The sequence below is a fragment of the Branchiostoma belcheri genome, unplaced genomic scaffold, assembly GCF_001625305.1.
Source record: "Branchiostoma belcheri isolate BF01 breed outbred unplaced genomic scaffold, Haploidv18h27 scaffold34, whole genome shotgun sequence".
Taxonomy (NCBI): Eukaryota; Metazoa; Chordata; class Leptocardii; order Amphioxiformes; family Branchiostomatidae; genus Branchiostoma; species Branchiostoma belcheri.
Genome location: NW_017803954.1, coordinates 861,597 through 874,146, shown reverse-complemented (window position 1 = coordinate 874,146; position 12,550 = coordinate 861,597). Strand labels below are relative to the sequence as shown.

Here is a 12,550-nt window from a genome sequence, read left to right as displayed (position 1 = left end):
AACTGTAAAGACTAGGAAGAAAAGGACTGTTTTCAACAATTCAGGGCAAAATATGAGCATTTTGCAGTTGATTCTGAATTTTTTTTTTTTTTTTTTTGCAAATCAGGAAAAAATGAAGAGGCGAATCCGAGAACCAACAAATTAAATTGGTGTGGCCTTAATAGAAGTTATAAACCTATTACATCAAGACACAAGAGTACTCACTCCGGATGGGGAAACTGAACTGTTTAACATAACTGCAGAGTACTACAAGGCAACACATTAGCACCCTATCTTTTTGCACTATATAGTTCTAGATTATGTTACGCGTCAGACATCAGCTAACTAAGAACAAGGACTGGTCTTTGCAGCTTGAGAAAAAAAAAGTAGAAGAAACCCACCTGTCGTCATAAATGACCTAGATTTTGCGGACGATACAGCATTACTAGCTGAAAGACTACAACAAGCACAACAGCTCCTACTCCGAATGGAAAACAGAAGCTGGTTAAGTCTTCACCTGGCTGGTCACTGCATTAGGCACTCCTGCATTCCATCTGGTTCTTAGGGAGCCTACTGCTAAGGGAAAAAGAGGTAGGGGGAGACCCAGAGTCACCTACTTATGGACAATCTGCGATGTGACACTGACTGACCTGCATGGTACCAACGAATTGTGGAGGGCCATGGAAGACCAATTGCTATGGAAGAGACTTTCTGGACGCTCGAACTAAGTAAGAAAGTAACTTAGTAAGTAGCAGTAAATGGGGCATCATACTACAGCGATTGCACAAAGCACAATGGCACATTTTACCTCATACTTCAAGACAGTCACGGTATTTTTGTTGGGTATTTCTTCACATATTTCGTGAGGAGATGGTCCCAATCATTGACAGGTGTGTTAGTCTAATATTTGTGTCATATCCTCATCTCACCTAGCCTGGGTGTCACCCTCCGTAGTTTCCGCCGGCTCCCTAATGTCGCTGGGGGGGGGGGTTACCACGTTGGTGTGGCTGTGTCTCACTTTGACTCTCAAAATGTGATGCAATACGTCATTGAAGGTTTAAAAAAACAACAACAACATCGCAGTCGGTGCTCACTGACTAGCATATAGAATACACATAACTGCGAAAATGCAGGCAGGCAGGCAGGCCATAAACAATATCTCCCCGTGAAGTTGTAGTTCTTACATAGACAAAACACACACTGGGACTGAAAACAAAACTTCGTACATAAAGGTAATATGCCATAACATGTAAAAAGTCCAGCGCTGTCATTTTTGCTGGCTGAACAAAAGTTGGATTAATTGCTTCATTTGTTTTCAGGCAAAACGCCCATAAGGCCAGCAAAACTGAGTTCAAACATGTACACTGACAAGAAGTAACTTACATGTCTAGGCTGAATCTACATTGTACTTCTAATGGCTGGGGAGAGGCTCTCAGACAATGGAGCTACTATATATATGGGGAGATATTACAGCATTTGACATATCCTTCTCTCGGGCACCCTCGTATAAGTGCAGCTTCGGTCCGCACGGTCCCAGCTTCGGTCCGCACGGTCCCAGCTCCGGTCCGCACGGTCCCAGCTCCGGTCCGCACGGTCCAGCTCTGGTCCAGCTCTGGTCGACCGCACGGTCCAGCTCTGGTCTGGAGCTCCACTTACGGGGGTGTCAGGTCAGTTGTTGCAAAACACTTATGTAAGCTACAACCATGATAAAAGGACTGCGGCGGTTGTAATATCTGACCCATTTGGCGGGAGACAATTAGTTTGATTTCTTGTACACTTTTTCCGCGTCAGGATTTGATTTGAGTTATTTACACACGCCTACGTGCTTTGATTGACGTCATATGCAGACGTTTCAAGGCGGCATGTGTGCAAGACTGAATTATACATTGTCTCAGCTCATACGTTACACAGCTTGGCACACCTAACAGGCGCCCTGGAAAGGGTAGAAGTCGTCCATAGCCTGCCAGCGACAGCTCTGCATGCGCAGCTCAGTTCACCATTGTAATCTTAGCATAGAGGATAATTTGGTCACGATTTCAACTGATGTGCTAATGTGCGTGTGTCCTGCGAAAATGACAGTCGTCGCGAGCATATGCATTATGCCACTTTTCCTCGTCATACACTGTGCAGGGGCACGGGGCGCCGCCTTGCCCCTGGACTGCGTCCGATCAACACCGCCTACTCTACGAGTGTCGTGCAGGTTCCGCGATTTAACCGCCGTGCCCGATGGCATCCCACCTGACGTTGTGCGGATCTCCCTCAGCAACAACAAAATCAGGAGCGTCCCGCATCTACCCTTTCTAAAACTCGTCACTTCGGTAGATCTCAGTAGAAATCTAATCGAGACCGTGTCATGGGTTTCCTTACGCAACTTGCCAGCTTTAGGTTTCCTCTATCTAGGTCGTAACAGAATTAAGTTCTTCGATTTCGGCTTCTTTGTCTCCGTTACTAGAGCGCTCGCATATGTGGACTTGTCCCACAATCAAATCTCGTCCGTCGCTAAACCTCAAATTGGAACCACTCAACGCGACTCGCTTGGAATGTTATCCATCACTCACAATCCATTCCACTGTGACTGCAAAATCAAGTGGTTGATCGACAAACTTGCCTGTTTGCAGGCCTGCGGTGCAGGGCACAATCATGACATCATACCCTGTTGCAGATCGTGTGAGGGCTGTCACTTTCTCGTCTACACAAAGATGAACGACCTCACGTGTGGCTCCCCCACCCAACTACAGACATTGCCCCTGTGGAATGTTTCCGGACGACCGCTAGAGTGCCAAGATTCGAACTCATCAGTCGCTAACAGCACCAAGCGTCCCGTTCTTCAAGCGGAACATGAGGGTGCAGAGAGTACCCAACCTGGCAGCGTCCAAGGGAACAACTCTCTCTCTCGTCCTGCTACTTCTTGGTCATCACACTTCTGTCACAGCTCTCCCAGCTTACATCACATAAGCAATACACTGTCTCCAAGCATCACACTACAAACACTAAGTATATCGGAAAGTCTTGAACATACAACCAACACCATCGTAAACAATACAGAATACTTTGGCCATGGCGACGTGTCATCTAGACATGATGTTTCTCCGGACAACATTGGCCATACGGAAGCTTCGAAGACCCCTGTAAGTACTACCGGGCCTGAGTCTGCATGGTCGGGTTCTATCTTTGTCGCTACCATAGTACTAGGCACCCTCATTGGCGTTCTATTCATCTGCTTTACGGTATACCAAGCCAGAAGGGTCTTCATAAACCGACAGACGCGTAACGATGTGAATGGCACGCGACGTGTGTACATTCTACCAGCTGGATACCCTGTCCCCAATAGCACGCTGAACGCTATCTCAGGACAGGTGCAGCAATCGTTTGATGCTCCTGGGACTCTTTCAACAAACCTCCAGATGGTGCCAATGCCACGTAGACTGTCGCAGAGAACCCCACCTGTCGGAGACACCATATCACAGATGGAGAACTTAGCAGCTATCTCGTCACTTCACAATTATCCCCAGAGCATCGGGGCCTCCGTGCGTGCCGGAAAGTCAGACACAAAAGGTAAGAAGTCTGTAGCCTTCCCAGGACCAAATGTAGCCTCGTCTGTGAGGACTACACTTGTACCCACCGGCTACAGTAGCTGTGAGCACTACCCACCTCAGATCACAGAGGATCCAGACTCTCACCATGTGTACGAATATCTTCCATGACAGGACCGGGTGTACGATGGGAGTTTTTTTTCCGGACTGTAGCAGCAGTTCGCACCGTATTCAACGTAAGGCCGGTGTCAGGGATCTGAGACCACCTTGAAGCTAACGGACACTTTTAATACACCGTAAGTTACGTAGTACAGTGGACATTGCCTCTAATGCTGAAGACAACATGTAGTAACTAATTATCTAGTTGTGAGGATGTCTTGTGTGAAGTAAATCATTACATCAACGTTATCAGTGCAAGTGACAGAGCGCATATGTACAATTGTATAGTGTAGCAGTAGACCCAAAACCAAATGCACCTGTGTAAGACTCTATATACCAGAAATATTTGCCTGCATATCTTTGCATACTATAATTTTCGAAAGCTTTGATGTATTCCACACTAGATCAATCTAAACTTAAGCATATTTCATTACATAGAGGTATGTATGATCAACAAATTCAACTTTATCAGTTATACATAGAGCCCGCCTCACACACTGCCAAGGACCTTTGGCCGAGATTGTCCCTAAAACTGGTGCAGTGATCTAGAGAACTTCGGCTGAAAAAATGCCCTCTTGAGCTCGCAGGCTTATGGGATCAGCTATTTTCCTGTTGTGTGATGCTGGCTTAAATGCAGTACAGATGTATGAGATCATCAGAGTTCTCTGACATTTACAACACCTTTTTAACACTACGTATGTATCATACTGGAATTTGTATCTCTGTAGTAGACAAAGGTAGTACTCAATGACAACTATAAAAGATTGTTGAGCCATGACAACCCAGTAGCTTTATTCATTAACCACAATGTCTGAGCAGCATTACTGAAATACATGGTTGATGTATACTGAAAATGCACTGAAGTGACAAAAAACATCATTCTTTGCCTTATAAGTTGGCTGTGTCATCAACAGCTGGATGATTAATATGTATTAACTATATGATTGTCTGCCCATGCGAGGAAAAACATTCTACAGCTATTTTGTGAAGGAAGAAGTAGTAACAGGTATATGTCCTGTATTGTTGCTCATAATGTTACTCATAAATAAAGCTCTTATTACATCTGTGCTTACATTCCACGTTCTTTTAATGAACCATGTGAATTGACAATCAAGTCACGTATGGCACATCGGCTTGTCTTCTTAGATGAATCCAAAAATGGCCCTTTTCCCTTGTTGAAAGGTAGTTTTCTTTAGATGTGAAATGTCAAAATGTCAATCAGAGGGAGGAGCACATTTATTCTATTTCCAAATGCTGAAAATAAACCAGACAGATCTGACACAGGACTGTCACTGTAACAGAAACTGTAACCCTTGAGGGTCTGCATGGGGGCCCTGGCAAAACGCAACTACAGTAAATACAGGACAGGGCTCAAAATACTGGGTGCATGTGCACCTTAGTGCACCCAAATTTGGAGCTGTGCATCCTTGTTTTTTTTTTTTTGGCGGGTGCACCCAAATATTTTTGTAGCTTAACGTATGTAAAGATGTTAAATGTATAGTAGTACTGTATACAGCATATTCTAAGTGTCAGAAAAATAACAAAATCATTGTAGTATGTTTCTTTAGGATTGAAACATAATAAGTTTTTGCTGACCTTCTACTATTTCATTTTATATGGTGCTCGCCAAAATTTTTTGGTGCACCCAATTTTTTAGATTGGATGCACCAGTGCACCTATTCCCAAGAATGAATTTCAAGCCCTGCAGGAGTAAGGCAATGCCAAACAGTAAATTCAGGAGGACGAGCAACACCTACATTTGTATGCACCACTTTAGATTCAGGTATCTCAATTGGCTGTGAACATAGACGCAACTGCATGCTCGTTGTCAGACCTTACTGAGCTTTGGAAAAATTAAGGTACCAGTAGACTAACTCAATTATTATGTAAACAATAAAAAACACTGAATGATGAATTCAGAATAACAAATAACATGCTGCGAAGAAAAGCGACCAACTCCGATTTACAAACAATTTATTGACAACCTTAAACTAGAGCAGACCTGATACATAAGCTAACTATATATAACCTTGCAGAAGAAGGCATGCAGGCCCTCATCCAAGGCATCATCATTCTGAGTCAGTCATCCTCCCCCAGGACTTCCCAACACTGATCGACACTCTGAGTGGAACCTGCCACAAAGAAAAGCCAATTTACTACATGAAATATTTGGCACAGACACACTTCCCTTAATATATGAATGATATATGTGCATTAATTAGCCCTCTTTCATACCTCTATGCTGAGGCCTTCCAATGGATAGACACCAAAATACAAAATGTACACGAGTGCATACAAGTTGTTAAGGCCACACCAATTTAATTTGTTGGTTCTCTGATTTTTGCAGAAAAATATGAAGTGACAGGGTGGAAAAAATAGAAATAAAAACAGGTCTAGGCATCCTATTGATAAATCTATAGCCCCAAATACTATGATAGGAGCCATGAAGTCAACACAAAAGGCTGGGTTAATATTAAATCCGAGAACCAAGAAATTAAATTTGTGTGGCCTAAAGATTGATAATACATGTATGTGCCCTTGGTAATTCTGCAGAAAAATATAGAGAATATGTTGAAACTGATTTGTAAATGTATCATTTTGGATTATATAGCAAAAATTTGACATTTTAATTTGTTCTGGTAATAATGAACACCATTCAATTCCAGTACATGGTGCAAGTTAAATTTTCATTTGTCTAGAAAATAGGAGAAACAAACCACCTGCAACTTGATTTTACCATCACACAGCAAGTCATCTGACTGCATGATGTCCTTGACAACCCCTATGTAGGACAAATAAAAATGAGTCTGGTTTTCTTTACAAAATATACTGTAATTTCCGTCAGGAAATATGTAAGAAATGCTCTATGTGTATGTATGATGTGCAGCACGATGCACTGAAATGAGTTCTGCTTTATGTGTATGTATGATGTGTGGCACATGCACTGAAATGAAATTGGGTATGTATGATGGGCATCACCTGCACTGAAATGAGTCTGAGAGAGTCACCGTTCTAAAGGATATGCAGTGCCTTTCCATTCTACTGCACATAAAAATGTCCACATATCAGACATCAAATGAGAGTCTCACACATGAGAAAATAGATCTCAACAAAACATTTGCTTATAGTATACCATCACCGTTATATCAAAAGTAAGTTGTTTGAAGGTAGAACTAACCTTTGCAATATTTACAGTGTTAAAAAAAACTGGGGGAAGGAGTGCAATTTAAATTGGCTTTGTTCGCTACTTTGTGGTTGGCAGCAGACTTTAAAAACAATGTAAAGTCGATGTTATAATACAGACTTGAGAGAGAATATTGTCAGTTTGGATACCATGCTTAAGAAAATATATGCTACAAATGCAAAGTATTTTTCACTGCCTGTTACCTCTGACACTATCCACTTCTTCATCTGCAACTTCAAAGACAAGTTCATCGTGCAGTTGTATCAGTAACCTCGCCCTCAGGCCTCGTTCCACCAGCTGCTTCCCAACAAGGATCATGGCCAACTTGCAAATGTCTGCTGCAGAGCCTGTTAAGAAGATTCAGCAGAGAATCATCATAATTATTATATATGTAAGCATGCCCAGTCTCTGTTCTACATTTTGTAGAGGTTACCAAGTTTGTCTTGTACATTCTGCTGTGACCCTTCAGTGATTCTTAAATGTATTTCTTTCAACTCTGTATAAAAACAGCCTTGTGCACTGTTATTGAATAAGGAAGATGTTAAGAAATGGCTAACACCATGAAATTAACACTTTGGCCAACAAACCTTGGACAACAAAGTTCACTGCCTGTCTCTCAGCCTGAGACTTGAGGAAAAAGTTGGGTGACTTGATGTTTGGGATCAGCCTCCATCGTTTCAGGATAGTCCGTACATGACCTGTAGGGTTGTAGCAACTGAAATTAGTATTGTTGTACACTGGCAAAGGTTTTACACGATACCTTCACATACAAATAGAATTATTGGATATATCAATTTTTTTTGCACACAAAAGCATAAGAGAAGTGTCTGAAGTAAGTCATCAAATTTTTGTCTATATATTCTACATTACAATTGAGCAATTCTATTTAAGTAATACTTGGTCTTGAAACCACATATCCTTAAGTACATGTATGTAAAATATCACGTTACCTTTAGCTTTGCACTCCTCTATGCATTTGTGGGTGAATCTGCTCACTCCAGGAAACCTACCTGTAGAAAGGCATCAGAGTTTTAACATTCTTCCTCAGCAGCTGCCTAACCCTGCATCCAAGGCTACTTCGTCCACTATGCCCAGGCGAGTTCCATAAATACAGAGTATTTTGAAAAGACAAACCAATGGTACATGTGTAGGTATGTTCAAAGTCTGCAAACTGTATTACTCTTTTCTGATAGATGATCAACTTTGGAACTTACGGAGAAAGCTAGAGATAAATCCTTTGGCCTCAGCAGCACTGACATTCAGGTAGGTTGCAAGCTTCTCCGGCCCTGAAGAGGTGATTTGGGTTTGATTAAATATATTGTGCATGTATTTAAGTCTCCCAGACTTGTCTTGTAGAGAGGATCAATGGTCAGCATTAAAGAAAAACATTAAAGAAAAATATCATCATTAAGTTCACCATCAAAGATTGGTGAGATTACTTGCTGTGACATAGCAATAAAAATGCTCAGTACCGGTATACTGTTTAGTTCCTTACCCACACCATACATAATGGAGTAGACCACTCTCTTGGTCCTCTCCCTGTCTGTAGTCTGCACTGATCCTGGTGGTACATTCATCCTCGGTTGGCAAAAAAGAAAGAGAGAAACTTTCTTTTAGAGCAGTAGCTAACACAGAATCTGCATATCTACATTCTTTGCTGCACCAGCGATATACTCTCCATGGTGCTGAAATGCCTTCAGATGTATAACATAGGGACTAAAAAGCCAGCTTATGCTTGGAACAACACAGAATCATTTTACTGCAGTTCTTTAAGGCAAACGGATGGTAAAATGGCTAGTTGACAGTAGACATCCCATATTATATGCAAACAGTACTGACAATTTTTTTTCAAATCTGGGGTTAAAATGTATATTGAAGTGATTTCAAAAGGAAACTGTTTTTTTACCACTGAGAAGTGAGTTCCACAAATACATCCTTCTTGTCGTCTCCCTGAAACACCTTCAGCAAGGAAGGGTCCTTTGAGAAGTGTGCCAGCAAGCGGAACTCTATGGACTGGAAATCTGTGCACACGACAATGACACAAACAAATCAGGTAGGCAAAGACTTACTGGACTTGGCTCGTAAAGAAACGGGCTCACAGATACAGGATGGCATACAAATGTATGTACATTTCCCACATTGCAGTTTGTTTACTTTACACAAAATTTGGAGATTCTGTATAAGGACTACCGGGTAAGATGGGTTGGTTATACAGAATAATTGATATTACAAATGTACACAATACATGTAGAGAATACAACACAGTGTCACCCAAGGTATCAGGGTGGGACTGAGGGTGATTAAGAATATACCTGAAATATATATATATATCTGTGTACTGTAACAGTGCGGTATAGACTGGTCCAGAACGCTGGTATCAAAGATTATTTCTCCATTGATTCTATTATCACGGCCCAGATATGGCATAAAGTAATAAAAGATACAAGATACCTGCTGCTAGAAATGAGCATCCTTCTCTGGCAATGTACGGTTCCCTGGCACACAAACTTGTTGTTTCATGTTTGTCACCTACATGTAAAACAGTATTTACAAAATTCCTTATCAACTGGAAACATAAAAATTCAGGGGATCAGATTACAAAACATGTATCATTCCACACCTACCTTCTGCTGGTTGTTTGTTGGATGCCTCTGTAATCTCAAGTGGCTGTTTTGGTACAGACTGGATGTTCTGTCATGGTAAAAAGGTACTGGTAAACAATATTCTGCATAATTATAGTAGTGATCATACAATGTTGGGACAGATGAAATTATTGTATAGTGAGGTGTAACAGCAGCAGAGGTGTATACATTGAAAAACACACACTAGAACCAATGAAAACTATTATTTGCAATAAAAAAAGTCATTGACATTTATTGCACAGTAGACTGCTTTTAGGACAAGCTAACTTTACAAGTGCTCTTGTCTGCCACAAATAAATGAATTAAATTTTTCCGTCCTTAAAAAGAGTTGTTAAAATCTGTAATTGAGGTCACCGTGATGAAGTGATGTATACACTTACAGGGTTGGCAGAGGTTAGCCTTCCTGTAGCTGCTGAAGTGTGATCCCTGTATACAAAAATACAGAATTTAATTATTCAACATCTTTATGATACATGTAGTGTTGGAATTTTTTTTCAGATGAATAATGCATAGTTTCATACAAAGGCTGCCAGTTGTTATTGCAACAGAAGTCTTAGATCTGGGTGGTCAAGATATGTGTGCAACAACAGGTGTGCAACAACAGATTGTGTGCAACAACAGGTGTAACCTGACATACAGCACACTGCAGGATGGTTTTTACAATGTTTTTACACAGGCTTTAGCCAAGCGCTTCAGTAGAGCTGCAGCCTAATTTCGAGTAGGAGAAAATGTCTTGGCACTGGAAGCATGTCACTGGAGTCTTACCAGGTGGCAGTCAACTTTCCCTGTTGAAAAAAAGACAAACTGCTTAAAAATGGCTAATAAAATGGCATAAAAGAGACAGTAAAGGGAAAACAGCATCCACCAAGGTATCATTGCTTCTCCTATATCTACATCAAGTCTTGTGTTTGGATCATCAGTGATCTGTATACAGAAGACGCCAAGTCAAAATGCATGCATGTATGTATAAATGGTATAAAACATTTTCTTACCTCCTTAATGCATGCCAGAATGCCATCAACATAGGTGGACTTCATTTTCTCCAGCTAGACAAAAATTTCAGTACACGAAAGGCTTTAGACCACAATATCTCAGCATATAAAACATCTCAGTATGTAAAATTGCAATGTTTTGAGGACAAAATATTACTGGCACCACCATAAAGCTGGTGTGTCATGCCGAAGGGTGGTTATATTGGCTATACTGATACAGATACACATAAAGTAGCTCATTTCAAAAAGTGATGAAATGATTCGTATCACCTTTCTGTACTCCAAGACCAACTTTGGAAGGGGATGTAGATGTTGAAGCTTCACCAGCTGAAAAAATGTTAGAAAAGCAGTATCGTTTTCGTGGTGTTTATAGTTCATGGTTGAAACAATTCTGTAGTACATAGAGAACAAACACATTTTGGCAGTGTCATGATTTTCAATTAAGAGGACACTGCAAAAACAAAACCACGGCAGCCATTTCACAATTTACAGTATAACTTGCCAGAGGCGAAGATGGAAGCACTTCTACTGCAGTAACCATGTGCCAGCTTACCACAGACTCTGAGGTAGACTTCAGATTGTTGACACTGGTTCTGGCCAGTTTCTGTCTGTTCTCACACTTCTCATCAAGGTGGAGCTCATCAAACAACACCTGAAGCATGGATAGGGCACACTGACATACATTGTAACCTCAAGACAACCTTGTACAAGTTTGTGTAAGACCATGACAAATGCAATATTCATATTAAAAAAAAACACCCAACAAATATTGATCACACAACCGTGTTGCATCCATACCACTTACTGTTCTCAGCTGCACATGACTACTGAGTAGAAAGCGATGACCAGCTGATTTGTAAGCATCAGACTCCACCATACCAATCCTCTTCTATATATGATATATCAAATATTTCTTGAGAAGGAAAACTATATTGTATAGTAATAAGTTGTAGGTTACTACAAATACATGTACACACATTGTTGCCAGTTAGCAAATGATTATGTACAAATTTCAAACATTCTGTGTAACTGGACATGCATGACACCTAGCATACATAAGCAGTACTACAGGTTAAAGTTTGAGCATGGCAGTTTCAGAAGAAAGAACTGGGAGACACATGTTTTCAATATTTGTTACTCCGTGAAGGAGGTCAGGACCTCCGGACGGAGTGTTGTGATCGGCTGATTTTTGGCGACGCCCTTTGGGGGCGGAGGCATTTGTGTAAGTACTACGATCGCTTTGAAAGAATTTCAAAAATTGCACGAATGCATTCCCTGGGGAATTGGTTTTGAGGAAACCTTCGGCCATGTGGTTTTTGGATCAAGCAGGTAACTTACACCAGTGCCCACGTGCCACCCATCCAGCTGCCTGGCATGATTAATTACTGGACATTTGTCTTCTCCCCACACCATGGACAGAGAGCACAGCTGTCTTTGGCCAAAGACCATATCAGATCACAGAGAGAAAAGAAATTGTCCGTCCTTTTGGATCCCACAAAAGGTAAAAAAAAAACAAAGGAGTAACAACTTCAGACCAGACATAAAATCCAGTCTCTGGTGGAGGATAGAGTGAAGTGAAATGGAGGATGGTTTGGTTCTAGCGGGAACTCGACCAAAGTAAAGTAAGTAAGTATGTCATCATAAAATCTATATTGCTGGGGAAGAACGGCTGATTCCTCCTATACGTGTATTTGGTATATTGCCCCACACCTCCTCCACCCATCCTGTAAATTTCACTACGTGCATGTCTTTATAAGATAGGGAAATATGTTTTTCTGATAATTGTAATGTAGATTGCTAGCTCCACCATATGAAATAATATATATCATTCAGTCGTCGCCTTGGCAATGATTTTTATTGCCTCAGCCTTGTTCATGTTCGCAGTCAAAACACTGGGTTCTCTTTGTGTAATCGGCACGCAATTTTATACGCCGTCTGCGGGCATGCCCGTGTTGATGCACGAATGTGTATTTTTGCCGTTGCTGCTTTCGCGGTCAATGTAATATTGCAGACGCACCCCTACAATTACGAGGCGAATTGGAATGGTCCAGAAAACGCGTT

The 12,550-nt window shown here is 41.3% G+C and overlaps 2 protein-coding genes across 8 annotated transcripts in view; one reads left to right on the top strand and one right to left on the bottom strand.

Annotated features, from left to right (window-relative positions):
* The first annotated feature begins 2,051 nt into the window (after positions 1-2,051).
* On the top strand, positions 2,052-3,863 carry LOC109475412 (leucine-rich repeat transmembrane protein FLRT3-like). Its single transcript, XM_019776015.1, has one exon. The coding sequence runs from the start codon at positions 2,052-2,054 to the stop codon at positions 3,681-3,683; it is 1,632 nt and encodes a 543-aa protein (XP_019631574.1). The 3' UTR covers positions 3,684-3,863.
* Positions 3,864-4,445: 582 nt separating this feature from the next.
* LOC109475667 (DNA polymerase nu-like) overlaps positions 4,446-12,550 on the bottom strand; it is a 14,939-nt gene continuing 6,834 nt past the window's right edge. For 4 of the 7 annotated variants that reach the window (XM_019776425.1, XM_019776427.1, XM_019776429.1 and 1 more), the window contains 15 exons: positions 11,043-11,141; positions 10,760-10,816; positions 10,490-10,543; positions 10,263-10,282; positions 9,878-9,923; positions 9,480-9,546; positions 9,307-9,384; positions 8,762-8,876; positions 8,351-8,433; positions 8,070-8,141; positions 7,806-7,865; positions 7,443-7,553; positions 7,059-7,202; positions 6,392-6,453; positions 4,446-5,803 (listed from right to left, as the gene is read on the bottom strand). In XM_019776425.1, coding sequence (XP_019631984.1) covers positions 5,741-5,803; positions 6,392-6,453; positions 7,059-7,202; positions 7,443-7,553; positions 7,806-7,865; positions 8,070-8,141; positions 8,351-8,433; positions 8,762-8,876; positions 9,307-9,384; positions 9,480-9,546; positions 9,878-9,923; positions 10,263-10,282; positions 10,490-10,543; positions 10,760-10,816; positions 11,043-11,141 — 1,131 coding nt within the window. In that variant the 3' untranslated portion in view covers positions 4,446-5,740. Of the gene's footprint in view, positions 5,804-6,391; positions 6,454-7,058; positions 7,203-7,442; positions 7,554-7,805; positions 7,866-8,069; positions 8,142-8,350; positions 8,434-8,761; positions 8,877-9,306; positions 9,385-9,479; positions 9,547-9,877; positions 9,924-10,262; positions 10,283-10,489; positions 10,544-10,759; positions 10,817-11,042; positions 11,142-12,550 lie in introns of those variants that run through there. The other 3 variants (XM_019776428.1, XM_019776430.1, XR_002140561.1) reach the window with 3 other exon arrangements.

Bases quoted from the DNA above. Each gene is read 5' to 3' on its own strand.
- LOC109475412 (XM_019776015.1), top strand. From the start codon at position 2,052: ATGACAGTCGTCGCGAGCATATGCATTATGCCACTTTTCCTCGTCATA.